The sequence below is a fragment of the Knufia obscura genome (assembly GCF_036327395.1).
Source record: "Knufia obscura strain CCFEE 5817 isolate CBS 148926 chromosome Unknown scaffold_13, whole genome shotgun sequence".
Lineage (NCBI taxonomy): Eukaryota > Fungi > Ascomycota > Eurotiomycetes > Chaetothyriales > Trichomeriaceae > Knufia > Knufia obscura.
Window position 1 is genome coordinate 774,557 of NW_027042699.1, and position 20,672 is coordinate 795,228.

The 20,672-nt window shown below is 51.0% G+C and overlaps 6 protein-coding genes across 6 annotated transcripts; 5 read left to right on the forward strand and 1 right to left on the reverse strand.

Moving 5' to 3' along the window:
• Positions 1–1,185: 1,185 nt before the first annotated feature.
• PMZ80_009456 (uncharacterized protein) lies at positions 1,186–5,445 on the forward strand (the record flags this gene model as incomplete). The annotated part of the gene is made up of 3 exons (XM_064877850.1): positions 1,186–3,345; positions 3,923–4,649; positions 4,826–5,445. 3 exons carry the CDS (start codon positions 1,186–1,188, stop codon positions 5,443–5,445), a joined length of 3,507 nt encoding a protein of 1,168 aa, XP_064726575.1.
• Positions 5,446–5,503: 58 nt separating this feature from the next.
• PMZ80_009457 (uncharacterized protein) lies at positions 5,504–6,769 on the reverse strand (the record flags this gene model as incomplete). The annotated part of the gene is made up of 1 exon (XM_064877851.1): positions 5,504–6,769. The coding sequence occupies one exon, from the start codon at positions 6,767–6,769 to the stop codon at positions 5,504–5,506; it is 1,266 nt and encodes a 421-aa protein (XP_064726576.1).
• Positions 6,770–7,932: 1,163 nt separating this feature from the next.
• On the forward strand, positions 7,933–9,766 carry PMZ80_009458 (uncharacterized protein; the record flags this gene model as incomplete). The annotated part of the gene is made up of 4 exons (XM_064877852.1): positions 7,933–8,229; positions 8,280–8,365; positions 8,415–8,432; positions 8,485–9,766. 4 exons carry the CDS (start codon positions 7,933–7,935, stop codon positions 9,764–9,766), a joined length of 1,683 nt encoding a protein of 560 aa, XP_064726577.1.
• Positions 9,767–10,497: 731 nt separating this feature from the next.
• Positions 10,498–14,657, forward strand: RPO41 (DNA-directed RNA polymerase; the record flags this gene model as incomplete). Its single annotated transcript, XM_064877853.1, has 2 exons — positions 10,498–10,543; positions 10,594–14,657. 2 exons carry the CDS (start codon positions 10,498–10,500, stop codon positions 14,655–14,657), a joined length of 4,110 nt encoding a protein of 1,369 aa, XP_064726578.1.
• Positions 14,658–15,245: 588 nt separating this feature from the next.
• On the forward strand, positions 15,246–16,313 carry PMZ80_009460 (uncharacterized protein; the record flags this gene model as incomplete). Its single annotated transcript, XM_064877854.1, has 1 exon — positions 15,246–16,313. One exon carries the CDS (start codon positions 15,246–15,248, stop codon positions 16,311–16,313), a length of 1,068 nt encoding a protein of 355 aa, XP_064726579.1.
• Positions 16,314–16,607: 294 nt separating this feature from the next.
• On the forward strand, positions 16,608–17,834 carry PMZ80_009461 (uncharacterized protein; the record flags this gene model as incomplete). Its single annotated transcript, XM_064877855.1, has 1 exon — positions 16,608–17,834. One exon carries the CDS (start codon positions 16,608–16,610, stop codon positions 17,832–17,834), a length of 1,227 nt encoding a protein of 408 aa, XP_064726580.1.
• Positions 17,835–20,672: the final 2,838 nt, after the last annotated feature.

Genomic DNA, 20,672 nt, shown 5'->3' on the forward strand with positions numbered 1-20,672 from the left:
TGCCGAGACGGTGCAAGAGTCCGGGGAAGGTGCTCCATCTTTATGGGCTGCCTTTGCCACGGTTTTGAACACCTGCTTCCGATAACAACTTGGATTCGGAAACTCGTGGTCACGGCCTACCCACGCGTCTGCTGCCTTATCGTGTCTATGCTGGTGTGAGACCTCTTTTTTAGCCAATAACAAGGAGATTAGGTCTTCCAATCCCTAGATAGCGTGTCATTCCGGAAACTGTACCCAATGAGTCGAGGTCTAGATCGAGCCGCATGCTTAGCTTACGATAAGCAGCGCTGAGGTACATGGGTCATGGTTAGCTTGGCGATGTGCGCCTGCCCTTTCTGTAGGTACTTTACCATATCATCAGAGTAGCTCACTGCGGCCGAAGCGTTCATGTCCCCGCCTGACACAGTTGTAGCATCTGTCCTTCGGCGACAGGTACTTCACAGGTTTCATGATCATGTTCCAAGGCTAGCTTGACCGTATCCCATTCCTCGAATTCATTGAGTGAAGCTGGGGTAGACTCGTGAAATCACACCGCAGAGCATAGTGCAGCGCACAACTAACCAAGAACGAGAGCTTGAGCGCTTACTTATGCGATATGGTGTTCTGAACTGATGAAGAGTCGTCCAAGGAATTAACAGTTGAAGACGTTGAAGGTTTCTCGACCTGTTCAGGATACCCAACTTCTCCACAGAACGCGAGCTTCGAGTTTAGCGTGACGCGCACGCACATCTGGGGGCGGTCGCGCCTCGTTCCTGATCTTCACCTTCGCCGAGTGCTGATGATTGGTGGAGGCAAGCACGGTCTCCACGATGGCTTCAGCAGCACATGCCTCGGGCGCCATATGTACAACATTTCTCAGCTTCAAAGTTGTCCTGTTTATTTACAGGTAGGCCAAAATTACTGTCATTGTGTTGACGCTCGCTTTCTCGCTCGCTTGAATTTTTGCATGTAACGCTCACATTCGTTCTTCGCGCAATACTCAGTCCTTCTCCGTGGATGACCACAACCCGAAAATCTTTGAAATTTGACCCGCGACTTTCAAACCACAGCAGACTGAACCTTTCGACCGCAGTCGACGTCCACTAAACCTGACGTTGCTTGGATTGACGTGTAGACTGCTCGGTTATCCTTCAAGTTCGTCGCTCACCGCTTGAGCGATTGACCGACCACGAGCAAGATGTTGATATGTCTGGGAACATAACACGTGCAATTCTCGCGGTCTCCCTCCTAGTTGCGAGCCTGTGGCCTGCTCTTGCGCAAGCCCAATCTCCCCCATCCAGTGAAGATGGCATAACGACTATCCAATCACCGATCAACCCGGATATCACGATCAGCTTCAAGAGTCCTCCGTTCGGCACTTGCACAACAGTCTTCCAGACACAGAAGCAGTACACTGGTTATGTTCGTCTACCCCCTAATGTCCTTTCGCCGTCGCAAGGCAATTACTCGATCAATACCTTCTTCTGGTTCATTGAAGCTCGTCAGGTACCTGAAGATGCACCTTTGACCATCTTCGTTAATGGTGGGCCAGGAAGCAGTTCTATGGTTGGGCTATTTCAAGAGCTGGGTCCCTGTCAAGTCGTCGAGATTAATGGGGACACCTTAGGGACAGTAGCAAGAGATTGGGGGTGGGACAGGAGTAGCAATATACTCTTTCTCGACCAGCCGACCCAGGTTGGGTTCTCTTACGACGTGCTCACAAACATGTCTTTGAATCTGCTCGATGAGACGCTGTCTACACCACCCTCTGATGTACCTGTGTCTCAACCCCCATGGACTTTCCTGAATGGCACATTTGCCTCAACTAAAGGATCTGCAACAGCGAACACTTCGGCAATTGCTGCACAGGCGACCTGGCACTTCTTGCAAGGCTGGCTCGCTACCTTTCCACAGTACAATCCAGGTACTCGTCCAAGCGGCGATGGTGATGGTACTGTCGGTATAAACCTTTTCACCGAGTCCTACGGTGGCAGATTTGGGCCTGCTATGGCTTCGTTCTCCAATGAACAGAATGAACGTCGGATGGCCGACCAAACATTCTCAAACCGTGCTCTGGAAGTCAGGCTTACCTCACTTGGTGTCATTAATGGATGGTTTGATGTCTTGACTCAATCTCCATTCTTTCCAAGATTCGCATATGCGAACACATATGGCATTCAAGCTATCTCCCAAGTTCAACAGCTCAACGCTCTTAGTGCATGGAGTGGAATAAATGGCTGCCAGCAACTGACATACACTTGTCGCGCACAACAAGCCGCACTCGATCCAGAAGACGACGGTGATGTTCAAGCTGTTAATGATGCCTGCTCAGCTGCACAGACTTACTGCCAGAACAATGTCCTTGGTCCTTACACCACTTCGGGACGATCGCTGTACGACATCTCCCAGGATCTGCTCGATCCCTTCCCAGACTCGTTGTACCTTGAGTATCTGAATCAGCCTGACGTTCAGCAAGCTATTGGCACTCCTGTCAACTATACACAAGACTCGCTTGCCGTCGCCGGGTCATTCTTGGCCACTGGCGACTACGCTCGCGACGGAAACTTGCAGGACATTGTTGATTTGCTGAACGACGGCGTGCGAGTGGCTTTGATCTATGGCGATAGGGACTACATTTGTAATTGGCTGGGAGGCGAAGCAGTGTCCTTCGCTATTGCAGGCGCAGCAGGACCATCGTACGCTCCATGGTATTCTGCCGGGTATGCGCCAATTGTGACCAACAATTCATATATCGGTGGAGTCGTGCGAGAGTACGGGAACCTGAGTTTTGCACGCATCTACGATGCAGGTCATCTTGTTCCAGCCTATCAACCAGAAACAGCATTCACGGTCTTCTCTCGAGTCATCGAAGGTACCGATATCAGTCTCGGCCAACCCATCGACACGTCCGACTTCTCGACTTCTGGTGATGCAAATGCCACACACACAAATAGCGCTCCCAGTGCCGCTGATCCCACATGTTACCTCCGAGCAATGAATGCAACTTGCAACACGGATCAGAAGAATATGATCGCAAATCGAGCAGGTATCCTTATCAACGGCGTGCTGTACAGCGAATCCGCGAGCTGGTCGACCCCAGCGGAGAGTGTAAGCAGTGTTGCTGGGAGGCCGAGTGTGCCACCATCAAGTGCGATGATGGGTGCACCTGCTACTACTGGCACGGCAAGCTCATCGCAATCGGCTTCGGGAGATGGCGAATCCTCAACGACGAGTTCAATACCTACAGGCGTGTTTACGGCGACTGGTGTGCCTACTGCTACGAGGACGAACCTTGCAGTGTCCGCGAACATCCCTAGCGGGGTGCTTCTCAAGCTGGCGGCAGTGCAGCCAGTAGCTGTTCTGGCTGTGAGCTTGATGAGTTACAGCATAATGCAATTTTCATGAACCAGCGACTCTTGTTATTGCCGCCACTTTTTGATGCACTGTATCTACTGCATACGCTTTCGTGACGAACCGTGCGTGATCGGACGGATCCTTTGGCCTTCAAGCAGTACAGTAAAAGCAACAAACGAACGAACAAGAGTGATGCAGCATCTCAGTTATTTGCAGCTCCTTTAAGGTCTCGCTGTATTCATGCACCGATAGGCATGGCAGCTCGATGATTGTTGACCGATTACCTTACGTGCGGTCCTTCGGCCTTTCACTTTTGCTTTTCTCAAGGCAAGACGAGCAATAGCACCGTAGCGAGCGTAGGTTCCTCGCTGGCAGGTAAAACGCCTTATGCACACCAAGGATACTTTCAGTTCCCGCATTAGGAACTTAGATTGAATGCTGCTTCGACATAACGCACAACGACGTCAGCTCGCCTTGAGCCTCCTAAGCCTAGCTAGGGCTTCTGTGCTACTGGTTTAATCTCTGACTCCCAGGTGCTCTCCGGCTACCACCAAGCAGGTTCGGTGCCGGATGCGCTAAGCTCGCATAGGAAATTGAATTCGAGTGCTTCTTCCAGGCTGACGCCCAGTCACTGGCCGACATGCGCGGACATAAATACCCATGGTTCCCACAGGGATTGCCCTTCCAGTTGTCTACGGTGTTGAAAGCCTACAGGCACGACAAGCACCGGTCGTCGGCCACTGGTCGGTATATCATGGACGACTATCGATCGACAGGTGCGAAGAAGCGCAAGCGGCAATATGCAACGCACCGAATCACGAAGTCCGTCAGGAAGTCCGAAACTCCCGGTGTACAAGTATTCAGCCTGCGTGACGAAATGCCGGAGATCAAGCAGACAGAGTATCGCCGACCCGCGAAGCCATGTTCCAGCCAGGGTGAACAGGAGTTACCGCCCGTGACAGCCTATGAGGGTGACAGGTTTGCAGGTTCCCTCTGGGATATGCCACCACCAACCGATGTATCGAACGATGAATATATGTGGCTTGTACGACAAGGAGTGTATGACTGTGAAGCATGGTTCAGACGATGGTCAACACCTGTAGCTGACCCTTGCTTGACTAAGCTGCTTGAGCTGCGAGCACGGCTAGAAGGACTGGAAACACTTGTACTGGCTTCTACCTTGATCCAGGAACGCGTGCCAAGCTTTGATGCTGATGAAGCCGCGACATCGGCTTTCAGACAAGAAGTCCAATCGACGCTCTTGCGTGGACATTGGCCATTATTCTCTACAGCTAAGCAGGCTATGGAGTCAATGAGTGGGCTCGTACCCCCGCTCGCAATGTGGTGCAAATGCGGGCGTGATCATCATCGCTTTTGGCGTGTACTCGAATCCGCCTTGCAAGGCATGCGCCAGGCGATCGCGACCAGCAACAACGAAGCGCTGAGTAAGCGAGAATCACCTTGATTGAACCTTCCACTAACATTGTCTCAGGAGAGGTTCTCGGCCGAGAAGAAGACATCATCGATACATACCAATCTCACAAGCATGAGCATATTGCCGAAAAGCATCGCGATTTCGTGGCTTCCTGTGGAGCGCTACTCCACGAGGCACAACAGCGTCATAACATTGGCGACTCGAGTCTCCTGAACCTGCTGCTTGAGCATGAAGTGCCTGAGAAGTGGTGGAAGACTGGTTGGCAACGGTTCCTGGACCATGTCTCGTCCACTGGGCAGGTCGATGCGATGAAAAGCCTCATAGCGGAGGCACGTTCGGAGGTGGGACGTTTCAAGGAGGTAATTCCTGAGCTTCGAGAGCACTACGATGATTGTCTCAGAGAGTTGGACGGGTACTCAAGGAGGTTGCATATGAGTTTAGAACCTGGTGGTATGAGTCCGACGATGCTGGATGGTGATGGAGGAGGTGGAGTGGATGATCCGGGCGGTCATAGCCCTTACGACTTTGCTGCTGAGTGGACCGTGCCATTATCTGGCCTTTGCTCGACAGTCTTGCAAGGGTGGCATATGCTTGGCAGGCGAGTAAGCTTTGAGGTATACAAGCGCGTTGGGTACACATTCTGTATGGTGGATCTCAAATGGCTCTGGAGCAGTTGAACGACGTTTGATACTGGCAGTACGAGATTGCATGTTACTAATATTGGACTTGTTCCTTTCAACTGTCTAGTTGCTTCGTTACTTGCGCTAACAACCCGTCTAATATCGACTTGATACTCCTCACACCCTTCAACATATTCTCGTCCGGTCCCAGCCCGGGCGTCCACTTCGCGTGCGCAAAATCGATCATCACGACTTCGTTGAGCTTCTGCTTCATTGCTTCCTCTTCGTCCTCCATGTCTTCATCCTCTTCATCCGCATCATCTGCCTCCTCCAGCTCTACAGCCTCCGCATCAACCAGCTTCCCACCTTCCTCCTTGTACCTAATCACGCTCTCCAGCGCATCCGGATCCCCCTCATACACCATAAGCACACTAGCACTATACATCCTACTCTCCTCCCTCTCAAGCACATACTCAATACTGCTGATTTCTCTACACATCCTCTGAACCAACAACTTCTTCCTCAGCAGCGCTTTCCTCTTTTCCCTCTCCACGTCCTCGTCTATACCTCCTGCGGACCTCGGCGGCAACCCGCAACTATACAAAAACGCCTCAAACGCCTCCCCAATACTCCCCCCATCCACATTCTTCCGCCCATAGAACTTATCATAAGTCTTATACCCATCATGCACCTCCGTATTCACCTCCCTCTTCACTTCATCGTCTCCAACAAAAACCTTCATCCCCGCGACCCTAAACCCCAAACTCCCGCTCGTCGAACTCGCTGCGACCTCATCCAGTTTCGCGCGTTTGGGAAGTGGCGCATCGTCGTCCCATAGGCGCGCGCCGAGTTTCAGGTCGATGACATTCGGCTTCGTGAAGCCGGCGGTTGCGTTGGAGAGGACGATACTGAGGTTGCTACTCAGCTTTGCGCCGCCGCTGGGTGTCCATTCTTTGTTTGCGGAGCGGGCGATGCGGGGTTCGGAGATTATGGGGGTGTGCGTTGAGGTTGCGCGGCGGTGGGTTTTGTCTTTGTTGTTCTCTGGTAGTGTTGGTTTGGGCGACGCATTGAGACCGTTTTCCGTTTTGGTAGTGTCGTCGTCACCGCCCTGTTGACCCTGTAGCACAGATGCGTGTTTCTGGATCTCCGGGTTGCCGAGGGTTAGACTACCCATGTAGACGGGCATGTGGGCTTGGAAGGCTGGATGGGATTTTGCGGATTCGTAGAAGTCGATTTCGGCGCGTGTGCAGGGTTTTATGAGGAGGGTGCCGTCTGTGCTGGTGGAGATGCCTTGGTGGCCTGCTGCGGCTTGGGTGTAGGGGATTGTGGTTGGGGGTGGGGTGGGGTGGTGGGTGGTGCCATTGTGGTTTGTGGTGGACATTGCTGTGGTGGGTTGGTTGTCGTGAGGTGTGGTTAGGTTGATGGGATTGTCCAGGGTGAGTGAGCTTTGAGGATGGTGGGTTATTGGACAGTTGGGAAGGTCGATAGTAGAACACTGGGTTGAGACGAGGAGCTGAAAGGGAATTGATGGTTGTTGTTGTACTTATGTGTTTAGCACATGCTGGTGAGGGATCCGTCGTCGTCGAGTCTGCCTTGCTTAGTTGCTGTCTGTCTTGGCGATAGTGGTGAAGATCTCGGCGCTTGGTTCGGTAATGCGCGCCGAGAGTTGTTGGAGGTGACCGAGACTGAGTAATGCCGACTGATTTTCACCTTTGAAGACGGTTTCGCTGTAGTATAGGGGTATGTATCCTTTCAAGCGCTTTGTTGACAGCAGCAGCTCTCGTTATCATGCTTTCTGATTATTTGTGCGTGTGATAAGGAAGATGCGGCTTGTCCGGGCATTTCAATCGTTTTTAGGGGCCAAGATAGCGGCTCATGCGGGTCGTGCCAGGGACGTTGAAACCTAAACTTGCGACCAGGCATCATCATTGCTCAATCAAAAGAACCTGAAACGACCGGCAGGTGGCGCTAATGTCCGGAGGGCCGAGAGCTCAACCATGGGCATCGCCAGTGTTTCTTCCGGAGGCTTCATAGGCAGGAGTCGTGGCTTCCATGACTTCCTCAAGTGTCGCCATCTTGCCCTCGAGGAGCTCAGTACTATCGCAGACACGGACAATAATAGCTTGCAGCACTTATATGTCAAGCAAGATCGAGAAACCTTGATGTTCTCGCAATGACTTCACCCCAATGAGAGATCGACTTCCTGCCAACTTCTCATTCACCTCAGATGTTTGCTTGAAAAGATTTTGATCACGACGGAGCCATGACCAGCATGCCGTGAAGAAGACATAATCACTTCTGGTCGCAACATACTGATGCTGTTCCATGCAATGCTTTGATTTTCAAAGTGCGTTTTGTACCTGCACGGTGTTGTCTCGTCTTTGTGGTAAGATACTACTGTGTGTGGTCTTCATTTAAGGTTGCAAGACAGCCACTTGTGCCTTCTTCAAGCCAGATCCTTCCTCCACAGTCTACAACTTGCAAGGAGTTGGTATGACACAGGATCAGTCAAAGCCTCTACCCTACCGACAACGTACAGATACCATGACCGAGGATACTCAGCCTGCTCTGCCACTGGTGGCCGCCCAGCGAGAACCACTGGATGAGGGTCAGCAACCACAAGCCGAGACCGGGACTGCTGTCTCAGAGTCCGTTCACTCAACGAATGGTCAAGATAATCATGTAGCAGATGTCAACGGCGGGGTTGACGCTGACGGAGGCGATCTCAATGAAGGTGTTCAAGGTATAGTGGTCACTGATCCAGCAGATCTGCCCGAGGAAAAGAAGAAGAAGAAGAAGAAGAAGAAGAACAAGAAGAAGCCCGCGAGCAAGCGAGGACTGGTGAGTAACACTGACGCGCAGTTGTGGTTCCGAGCTCACATATTTTCTAGGGCAAGCCGACAGGAATGGAGCCGTTCTTCGCTGATCCTCCGTTGACACCAGCAGAGCATGCCGAGGAACAGAAGCTGTATGACTCGTAAGTTCCCCTGAATCCTGGATTTTGAATAAACGCTGACCGCTTACAGGGAGATCTCGTTCCTTGAGTAAGCACTTCTGTGCAGCACCTAGCATGTTCCAGGTTACTAACGATGGCAGTCGACTCCTCACAGCCATTCAACGATTCGAACGCACCCGCAGACTTGTGTCCGAACAGAGAGACGTCTTCTACAAATGGCTGCACTACGGCGGGATCAAAGTCGGGCCGAACATTGGTGTAGGAGGACAAGATCAGGCAGAGATGGACAAAGACCAAGTCGCAACAGCACTCTCTCGAGTGCAGATTCCTGACGAACTGCGGGAGGCTCTCGAAAGCACTGACACCGACAAACCCAAGTACGCTGTCGATTTCCTGGGTTGTACACAAAGCTTCATGGCCCGGTCGGCCCCAGTCCTCTTCGCCTTCGACACGAGAGACGACGTTCAATTTGTCACTAGGACCGTCGAGCGCTTTCTTGATTACCTCTTGCAACACGATGTCTGTCCTGAGTTTAGCGAGAAGATTCTTGAGGCACGAAAGTTCTGCCGAGAAGCCACTGACCAAATGTGGGCATGTGCCGAAGCACAACGATGGATGCCAGGCCAGTTCAATATGGCATGTTCGACCAAGTATGGGAGCCTCGGGGACAATTTCGATGGTACAAGCGTTTGGGGCGGTGACACTTACGACGGTACTGCTGTCTTTGTGGGGCTTACGTTCGAAGAAGCAGACGCCATCATGCGGTACGCTGTTGCCGGTGCAGCCGACCAAGATGTGTACGACAAATTCACTCAGCTCAATCTGGCTGATGAGGACGAGGAGGGTATTAAAGTCGTGAAGGTGATTGAAGGCCAAGGTTTCGAGATTGATCGCCTAGAATACCCGACAGCCGACTGCATAGGGTTTTACACTGACAGTGGCGTCGATTATCGACCACAAGGTAAAGTCTTCGCGAAAGCGTGGCAAGACCCTAATGCACCACCCGAAGATCTCACAGAAGAAGAGAGGAAAGCAGCACGGTCAGAACAGCCAAGCTCCGAGGTATATGTGTTCTTTGTGGAGGAGATTGTCCTACAGCATCTAGCTAAAGGTCAGAAGATTCTAGCCACGGTCCGACAGCTCAACTGCGGTATTTGGTTCTTTGACGATTTCACCAAGATCTACCCGGAGTTTGACCTGTTCCTGCTCAATGAGCTGGTCGAGGATTACAAGGAGCCAAGGTATCTTCCTGATGCTTACGTACCAGGTGCTCCTGGTTGGACTGAGATAAAGAATGATGATGAGGAGGTAATTGGGTACCGCGATAACGGCGAGAGCAAGCACTCAGACGGGGGTGATATGGTTGGGGAGGTTGTAGGCGAAGAGAAAGTTGGAGGTGAGGACGACGAGGAGGCGTACTGAAGCTCGAGCTCATTCCATTGTTTGTCTGCCGCGCAACAGATGAATCGAGGACCAGCAATCGCATGCTAAGAATTGCGATATAGGGAGGTTGTGACGGCGATGATGGCAGCCACCAGCCGGTCACTGCAGTGAGAATTGAACGCCTGGATATGCAACCACAAGAAAGTCTCGTTGTCCGTGGGCCTCACTGGACCGAGTCACCCATATGATAAAAGACCTGATCGTGGTGATCGATATAAAGCCAGCAAGTCGAACTTGGTACGGAACTTGAATGGCTTGACAGTTGGTGCGCAAAAGCACGTACAAATTTTTGAGTGGGGCCCACTAACTTCTCCTGAATTTGACCCTTCAGAATCGGGTGGCGATAACAATCTTGCTGTCTCGCCAGACCTTCCTAGATAACCATCGATCCCTGATCGTCGTTCCTGCCATTTGCCGCAAAGTAACTTTTTGGAAGTCGTGGTGTACTCGAGTACTGTACAGCATCATCACCAGTTGTCCTGGTTTCTGGCGTCGCCTCTTCTTCAATTCATCAAATTGTATTCTAGTACTAATCTCATAATCCGCGACGATTCTCAGAACTCGAATGGTAGTAAGAAGAGTACCTTTGACGCCACCGTCTTTCATTTCCAACGACTTCAAGTCTCTACGGTTGCGGCGTCGAGGTCATTGAAGATAGGTCATGCTCACGCGAGCTGTGCGTCGGAGGCACAATCTTCGGTATGCCCAGCATGTCGCAGAATCTATTCAGCTACCATGGCTCTGTCCCGCTCTACGGTCATCGCATACAACCTCAGCGCATACAAGTTCCAACCACAGACCAATAGCACCACACTCTACCAGCGACCGAACTTCCTCTGCCGCTTTTCTGTCGACTAATGCGAGGAAGCTAGCTTCGGCTGCGCCTGCACCTAGCTTGTTCGACTCAAATGATGGCTATGCTTCTCTCGACTATGCTAGCCAGAGAGGATCTCCTTCTCAGGCGTATCAGTTGCCACGACTCGCTCCCGATCTGTCCAACATATTGATGATAGACCAGACGGTTGCCGTTGACCACGAAGTCGTGGGAATGGTCAAGAAACACTCATACATAAGAGGAAACGTGTGGGAAGTTGAGGCAACGCTGGACGCTTGCCTGCAAATACACCGCTGGGATAGAGCCCTGTCGATTCTACGACAACTACATGCAATGCATCAAGGCAACGAGCCCGAATTGCAACGATTGTACAACAAGGTACTGGAGGCTATGGTGTTCGATCACATATACAATAGGTCTTCCGAGAATATTACTAGAATCAATGGATGGGTTGAGGGCGAAATGACCAAGGCTGGCGTTGCACCCAATGCTCAGACATTTGCATTGAAGATAAAAGCCGCCATGGCAACATTGTCGGGCAGTCGGAGGGACCGTACCGTGAGAAGATACTGGGCTATGGCTAAGACTCATGGCGTAAACTGGGAGGTCGCCAGTCTGCGAGAAATCTTGTCTGACAACGACCTTGGAAAGCTGAGCGAGATTGAATTGCTGAAGGGGGAATTTGAAAAGTACGAAGACTTGGACGATGCAGAGATCGAGGACCTTGACGTTCGAGAAGGTGTCGTCTCGCGGCGAGCGCTGCCTCGTATCAACGAAACTTCCCAGAAAGGCCTTGGTATGTATTCTTTGAAGAAGTCTCTGAGTCTGTTCGACGACCCAAGTCAGCTAAGTGAATGGGAGTCTGCCAAAACCGCTGATCAGGAAACATTGGATGCACATGCGAGGCAAAGACAGATTCGACTGGAGCAGGACGCGCTAAGTTCTGCGTCCGAGCGATGGAGAACGGAACACGAGAAAATGGCCAAAAGGGGCGTTGCTGGAAAGCTCGAAACCGGAAAGATCGGAGCACTCATGTGGACTTGGCATCAGGGACTCTTGGACAAGATCAAAGGCGAACTCGAGAAAATTAGCGAGGCTGAAGCGAAGACCAAGAAAACCGACGAAGACAAGCTGAGGGCCGAGTACGGACCTTTCATGCGACTCTTAGACCCTGAAACTCTGGCAGCGTTGACTTTAACCACTACTGTGACTGTCCTGGTCAAGCAGGGAATCGACAAAGATGTCAAGCTCGTGCGCCTGGTAATTGCCGTTGGTCGCATGGTTGAGGCAGAAGTGCAAGCGCGAATGGAAAAGCAAAGGGAGACACTTGGCAACATGATGAGACAGAAAGCTCACTCCACCGCCAATCCGAGCAACGCGAATCGCTTAAAAGAACAACTAGAAGAGCTCAATTCTAGGTCCTCATCACTCGTGCAATGGTCTACCAGTCAATGCACAAAACTTGGTTCAGTCCTTTGCGAGATGTTCTTGGACTCGGCGAAGATTGGAGGAACTCGTGAAGCCACATCAGTAACACCCAAAACGACATTCCAAGAGCCTGCTTTTGATCGCAGAATTGTCTTCTCAGAAGGGCGTCGGGTAGGTGTGGTTTCTGTGCACTCTGATGTACAAGCTCTCTTGACCAATGAGCCAGTTGCCGATGTTATTGCGAAGCAACTACCTATGATTTGCAAACCAGCTCCTTGGTCTGGATATGCTGACGGTGGTTATCTACAATCACGACTTCCAATGATCAGAGTCAAGAATGCAGACCCAGCTCAACTAGCGTACACAAAGGCAGCAGCAAAACGTGGTGACCTTGACGAGATATACGCCGGTCTAGATGTGCTTGGCCAAACAGGATGGCGAATTAATCAAGATGTTTTCAGGGTCATGGTCGATGCCTGGAACTCCGGCGAAGCAATCGCAAATCTGCCGCCTGTTGGAAAGGTATTTCCCGAACTTGAAAAGCCGGCAGAAGATGCATCGCTGAAAGAGAAATACGATTATTACAAGCAGATCCGAGCCATCAACAATGAGAAGGGTGGAATTCATTCGAACCGATGTTTCCAAAATTTTCAAATGGAGATCGCTCGCTCGTTCTACGATGAGACCTTCTATCTCCCTCACAATGTTGACTTTCGAGGCAGGGCTTATCCAATACCACCGTACTTGAACCAGATGGGTGCCGACAACGCTCGAGGTTTGATGCTGTTCGACAAAGGGCGCGAACTTGGCGAAAAGGGTCTCATGTGGTTAAAGATTCACCTTTCCAACGTTTGTGGTTACGACAAAGCTAGCTTGACAGATCGGGCGCAGTATGCCGACGATCACATTGAGGATATCCGTGATTCGGTGCAAAACCCACTCGACGGGAAGAGGTGGTGGCTCAAGGCGGAAGATCCTTGGCAGTGCCTGGCCACTTGTCATGAGCTTATCAAGGCTATAGACTCTGGCAATCCCCTCACCTACGTGTCGCACCTACCGATTCATCAAGATGGTACCTGTAATGGTCTCCAGCATTATGCAGCTCTTGGAGGCGATATAGCTGGAGCGCGGCAGGTCAATCTTGAGCCAGGTGATAGGCCTGCTGACGTCTATACAGGTGTCGCAGAAATGGTTAAGGCCGATATCAAGCAAGACGCCCAGGCGGGCGACGAACTCGCGAAAGAAATGGATGGAAGGATAACTCGAAAGATTGTCAAGCAAACAGTCATGACCAACGTATATGGCGTCACATTCAGGGGCGCAACGCAACAGGTCAAGAAACAACTGAATGATCTACATCCTGATCTCAACGAGCGAGTCATTCCTGCTGCCTCATATGTTGCGAGGAAGATCTTCAAGGGGCTAGGCAAGCTTTTTGAAGGAGCCCACAGCATTCAGTACTGGTTTGGAGACTGTGCAAACAGGATAACAAGTTCAATCTCTCCGGCGCAATTGGAGCAGCTTTTCGCAGCACAAACCGATCAACAGAATGGTAAACGCGACAAGAGAATCAAGCGTGACGGTGGCCTAGCGGAACGCAAAGCACTTGAGCAAACAGATTTTCGATCTACCGTAGTCTGGACTACACCACTCGGCTTGCCTGTCGTACAGCCATATCGTATTCAAAAAAGCCAATCGGTCAAAACGCACATGGCTACTATCGTTCTTGCCGATCCTCATGTCACCGACAGTGTCGACAAGAGGCGGCAACTTCAAGCGTTCCCACCCAATTTCATCCACTCACTCGACGCAACTCACATGTTGCTCTCTGCCGTCAAGTGCCGCGAGCAAGGCCTCACATTCTCAGCCGTACACGATAGTTTCTGGACTCATGCCGCTGACATCGACAGCCTCAACCTTATTCTCCGGGACGCCTTCATCAGGATGCACACCGAGGACATTGTCGGACGCCTCGCTATGGAATTTGAAACGCGCTACAAAAGTCATCTTTATCTTGCCAAGGTCCACGGAAACAGCACTCTGGCCAAAGATATCTTGAAGTGGCGCGCCACAACTACCAAAGATGTTCCGAACTTGAAGAAGGGTCATAAGCAACATCAATATTATGAGTTAGTGCAAGAATACAAAAGGCAACAACTGCTTGCTTCTGAAGATCCAGCAGAGAGAGTAAAGGGTGAGAAGATGGTCACACCCGCATCTCTTTTCGAGGAACAGAACGGTGAGAAGTTTCTAAGAGGAAAGAACTCGCTTGGTGAGACAGCTCTTGGCAGTGTTCCACAAGGTGAACCCGACACCAGCGTAGTTGAGGAAGCTCTTCAACACGACGATGTATTTGAGACACATGATGTTGACATGACGAGCACACTTGAGCCACTCGTTGGAGCCTCAGCAGAAGCGTCTAAGCCGGAGCGGAAAGAGCAGGATGCCAGTATGATGATGCTGGGTACCCCTTCCAAGAAGAAGACGCAAGGCAACGGCGACAGGGCTGGAGTGTGGTTATGGTTACCCTTGACGTTTCCGAATGTGCCGAAGAAGGGAGACTGGGATGTACGGAGGCTGAAGGACAGTGTTTATTTCTTTTCATGAGCACGGTGGCGCTCAGCAGCCATGCTCGGCCATGTCATTTTGAAGCACGATGGTGGCAAGATTTTCTGTATTTAGCGGCGGTGTTCGAGTTCGCATATGCATGTATACCAGGCGTAGAAGGGATGTACAGCTACTGTTACTGTACAAAGAAGGACAGATGATTCAGCATACTGTATAGATATGAGCACCGAGGCGATGGCTTCAATGACAGAGATCCCTCATGAACGGTCAGTCTGTATGAATCGAGAGAACAGTTTCTTCATCAGCCAGCTTGCCTGGTCGTCAAATTTGGTGCCTTCATTCTGATTTTCACTCGAACTTGCAAACTCCAATTTTCAGTCATTGGCCAGACCGATGACTCCTCGAGTTCGAATTGCTATCTTCTGGACGATGTTTCGATCCAAATATTCAATTTCTTCGTTGGCCTGCCTCTCAACGCACATACAAAACCCACTCGCCGCGACTTCTCATCATATTGCGCGTTGTCCAACTGCTCGAAGTCTGGTGACCAAGGTCCGTCTGGGCTATCTAGCAGCCTGCTCCGTGGCAGGTACCTGCTTTTGGAAGCAATCACCACCGTGGTCAACCATGCCCACCCACTTTCGCCTGCGACGTCGCAGTCAGAGCGCTTCCGCACTATTGCGCCTTCCAGCTGAGCTCCGATTGAAGATCTTTCGAAACCTGTTCTTCAAGGAAGAACCAATTCGATCACGCCGAGAGGACCTTGAAAACGATTCAGGACAGACAGAGGACGACTACCTTGACAGCCTCGACTTGTCGTCACAATTCCTTCGAACTTGCCAACAAGCCTATATTGAGGGCACCGACATTTTATGTGGAGAGAACATACTATCATTATGGATTGACAAGAAGGTGACTGCTGCGGGTTGTCAGAGGCAGTTCCTAGATGTTCTTGACATCTCGATTTGTTTGCCTAGGTCGCATGAGTTGCCAAGAGGTCAGGAAGTTAGTCTGCTTGATTGCGCACATACTTGCAGTGTTGTTGAAGAGGAGGTTCAGGAGGGCAAAGAGATTGTTATCGTGGACTGGCTGGCGGAGATCTATCCTAGCTTGGCGCGCTTCTCTAAGTTCCACATCACTCATCGTTTCAACGTTCATGGGGAAGTCGTCGTCGTTGCGCGGATGCTTCGGCGTCTGCTCTTGAACAAGAATGTCATTTACAATGTGGTGACTACACCGTTCTACTACGGCCTTTTAGCGGCGACTAGGGTTCTGAGGTGTCGCACTTTTGAGTTCGAGGGGTTGGAGGAAGAAAGACTTGAGGTTGCGGAACACAGCAGGATCATCACCAGCCGACAACCTGTACATGACACTTTCGAGATGTGGCGCTCTTTACACGAGGACGTCTTAGACCTACTACCACCTACTGGCGACTTGACATTCGAGAGCTGCTACGATGAGGACCTCATCAACATCAGACTTGCGGCGTTTGCCTACGATCTTGTACTGTTCCAGAGTCTTCAACGGATACTTCTGAAAGGTGCCAAGGAATGGATGAAGAGTTGGAGGCGGTGGACTGTCAGGCAGGCCCGGAAGGAGAAAGCTCTAGCTATTGCCAGAGCCGACGCGGCTATCGAGGAGGCGAAGCTGGTCGAGGCCGAAATGTACGACAGGGTAACGAGGTGTTTGGGATAGAGTGTGAAAGCAGCTCCAACGACCATAGTCAATGCCACTGGTCTTTGCGAAGCCCTTGACCATTGCCGGGGTCACACAATCATCCGAAGCCAAGGAGGCAAGTAGTAGAAGAACACATCTGCCTAGCGAGTCAATTGTTACAACCACGTGACACTTTGCACAGCCTAAGGGTACCACACTTGTACAGAGTGACACTACTTTAAATTCTAATTCTTCCTTGTCTTCCAATTCACACCTTTGCACGTACCACACACACCCTTCGATACCACTAACGCGACGCAGCACTCTGCAGACATGCCTGGTGGCCTTCGACTTCCACGAGCCGACCAGGCGTCATCGCCTCTGTTGCGACTTCCTGCTGAGCTACGCATCAAGATTCTTCGAAACCTGCACAGAAAGGAAAGTGTCATCCATCCAGAACGGTATTTCTTGGACTGCAAATCACGGATGGTTGAGGCAAGATTGAACGGGCAGAATGACGAAGAACAGAAGCTAGATGCACTGGAGACATATGAAGAGCATGTCAGTCTCTCGTCCCAAACGATGAGAACTTGTCAGCAGCTACGGGATGAAAGCGGCGACATTCTGTACATGACGAATACTCTGTTAATATCGATGGCACAGCAGATGCGGTGTTGTCAATGCGACAATATCTCTTTGCAAGTACTGAACACCGACCTTGAGCTGCCATCTGCAGAGCAAATACGACAACATACCGATACACAGATCTGCGATTATGTCACTGACACGAAAAACCAACTTTTACCTCATTTGCATAAATACAATTTGAATCAGTACACACAGCTCGAGGAGTTTCTGCAAACCTACCAAGCTGTCTCGAGATTTCAAAGTATTCAGCTTCAAATCTCCTGGGACGAGTGGGAGGAAGGGGCAGCTTGTGTTCGAATGCTACGAACTCTCCTTCACCAGAAGGATGTGCTTATCGTGCTGGCAGATCGATCGAAGTCTGAATTTCACCTCTACCACCAGTGCTTTCGGTGCCTACGATGCAAGTCTTTCGATCATCGCCAAGACCAGGAAAGTCGAAACACCAAATCCGTGATAGAGGACTCCGGTAGCGACGATCTATCGAGAGATATGAGCATCATATCAAGTCAGAAGCCTGTACAAGATACATACATGCTGTGGTGTACACTCCATAACAAGCTGGTGAAAGGCCTGGAACCATGGGACGGCGAATACTTCTTCGAGGACAAGGACCATTACAAGCTCTTACAGACGGTGCAACGCGCAAGCGTAAGCTATAGTTTCGACCACTGGAAACAGGCTGAGGCTCTACTGCTTGGAGCGGCTGTGGAATGGATCAAGAAAGAGACTCGTCAGATCGTCGAGGAGGAGGACACGGCGAACAGGAGGGTCGAGCGAGAGATCCAGGAAGCGCAGCAGAAGATCGAAGAGCTCAGGGAGGAAGTGGAAACCTCAAAGCAGAGTATCGCCGAAACCAAGGCGTCCTCCAGGCAAGCGATCGAGCACATCCAGCAGTATGCAAGCGGCGTTTGAACAGTCAATTACGAACGCTGATCGTCCGTGCCATGAACCACCTGGCACACTCTTGGTATCACATCATGGCGTGAACAGATATCGTCATCAGGACAAAAGTGAGAATAAATCATCGACTTTGTTCTTACGCATGTCAATTCAACCCAATGAAAGCATACCTGACTGATCTCATCACTTGCCCATTAGTGCCTCTAATCCCGACCGTATCCAACAATCGACCCTCCCACACCGCCACGCCCGACTTCATCCCCTCGCTCTCGGCACCCAGACATCCGCCCTCCTATCCGGGGTACCAACCGCGGCGAAGTAAACACCTATTCCTTGGCTTGTTTCGGCTCGAGACAATAATATGACCTAACGATTGTCTCTCCCTTTGGCCCAGTGGTCTTCGGAATCTCGTTGACACCATCGAAGACATTAGGAATGCCCAATTTATCGTCCGCGACAAGCCTCTCACAGTATTCAAGCTCGTAGAAGATCCAACAAACAAGCCGATTGTTCTTGTAATCAGTGAACTATCACGGTGTTAGTTATCTCTGGACTGGACCAACAGAATGCAGTGAGGAGAAGGATGTATAATAAGTACGCACCTCGTAACTGCTGCCTGCGTCGCCTTTTGCGTTGGAATCTGGGATGGCTGTGCATTCGTTAAACTTGACTGCTTCGGTGATGCAGGGTTCGCCTAGTTTCTTCTCGTTGCACCATTTGACCTCGTATGCTGAGGCCAAGGCGGCTGAGAGGCCTAGGCAGAGGAGGTGTTTGAGCTGCATGGCTGTACGGCGGTGGTGTCGCTGGTCAGGCGGATGGGAGAAGAGCAGAGCTGAAGAGAGTACAGAATGAGAGTTCGTACCTTTATGCTTGGAGCTTTGCTAGATTTCATTATGCAGTGATCTGTGGGTTGCTCGCGGTGCTGGTGGTCCGTGAGGCGATAATACCAACACTCACCTTTGTCTGATGTTGTCTGCGGTGCTTCTGTTGTCCATTCGGTATCTTGAATTGTCGAACCAGCTAGACGTCATGGCAATGGTGGATGTAGCTTTGGCATAGTGACGCACGATAGCATGTCAATGGTACAAAGGTAATCATAGGGAAGCCGCGACCTTAGACCAGCATGAAGCGTGTTCTTCCTCTCGGAAGGCATGCGGTATCACTGTGAAGTTGCTCAAAATTCCAGCAGCACGCGGAGTGTTCCCTAGCACATCTCAGTATGACCTTGCATCTTGCGGAGGGCTGTTCCTACCCAATGGTAGCAGCTGCGAGAAATTGCACGTTCCCTAGGTAAGGTTTTGTATACCTCTTCAAGGATCAATACAGAGCTGCACACATATATCGGTGTGGTCATAGCTACATCGATACGGCTAGGGCTTGAAACCATCAAAGACGAAGTTCAGGAACTGAGGAGCACATCTAGTTCTTGACCAAACTACCTGGAGTGTCCTTCCGCACAAGGAGATGCTACCCCGTAGAACAGCCCTTTGTCCACCTCCACCCACCACCCACACATCGTGCAGCACCGCAGCAGTGGCCGGGTTGTTAGACCTGCACACACATGTAATCGCGGTAGATCTCCCCTGCCTTCTGAATGTTGCCGTGTCCTTTCATGGGAATACTCGCCAGATTGAAAGCTGCCTTGGGATCGATTCCAGCCGCGCAGGTCGCTCCCTCGGTCTTGTAGAGGGTGCACGATATAGCCGTTGGGTCGGGAGCGTTAACTATCTATACGAATTGTTAGACCAAGGACGTAAGGCATGATAGGGGATGTGAGGAAATGGACTTACCTCCCAGCTGCTTCCGATATCGCCTTTCACGGTCGAGTCTGGGATCGTCTTGCACTTTCCCAGCTCAATGGGATCGGTGATGCATGGTCCGCCTAGGTTAGGTTCGTTGCAGAATCTGATCTCTGCTGCCGAGACTGACAGGGTTAGGGCGCCTAGAAGGAGGATTGACTTGAGGAACATGGTGTATTGGCTATGAAGATGCAGGCAATGGGTTGGCAGGCGGGCAGTCTGAGATAGATCAACCTCGCATTAATGTTCTTCAAATTTCTTTGTTGGAATATGCTTCATGTGAGGGTGGTCTGTGGTATCAATTGAATTATTTCCTGCTTTGTCAGTTTCTGCATGCAGACCATCTTTTTGACCGACTATTCTCCCACGATCTGGACTCACGGACTTGGGCATAGCATGTTCCAGACCTGCTGTTTCGCAGTCACGGCCTTCCTGGCCATCAAATTTTTGACAGCTCTGGTCACGAGCCCTTGATCGCGCCCTGTCTCTACAGACTAGCGAGCATCATTCATTCATTCTTTCTTTGCCTTGCCAGCTTGTTCGTCTGCGATCTTGCGGTCTCGGAATAGCTCAGACAAGAGGTATGTACATTCTCGTGGGTTCTCCTTCGAATTCCGGAATACTCCTCGATCAATGAAGGTATTTGCCAGATCCTTGCAAGAAGCCAAATGCAGCCAGTCGAAACTCGGGGAAAGGACTGTTTAGTTGGGCGGACAGCCAGGCATGTCGTGATCTGCCTGCCGAGATGAATCGTCTTTCTGGTACCACGGCGAGCATAATTACGAGCGGTCGTGCATCTATACTGGTGTCGAAGCGTGTCGCTGGATCGGTCAATCTCGGAATCAGTGTGCAAGAGACGAGTGTTTGCGCTTGCTCCGCGCGTTTGGACGTGTTCGGTTCATGATGCGCCTGTGCGCTTTGACGTGCTTGTCGTCTACCAGGATGGAGTTTGTATCAGGGTGCTCACAATGAGTGTTGCAGTACTTTAAATTCGGCAATCGACAACCAAGCACCTTACCAAAATACGAGCGTGACGATGAAACGAACCAGA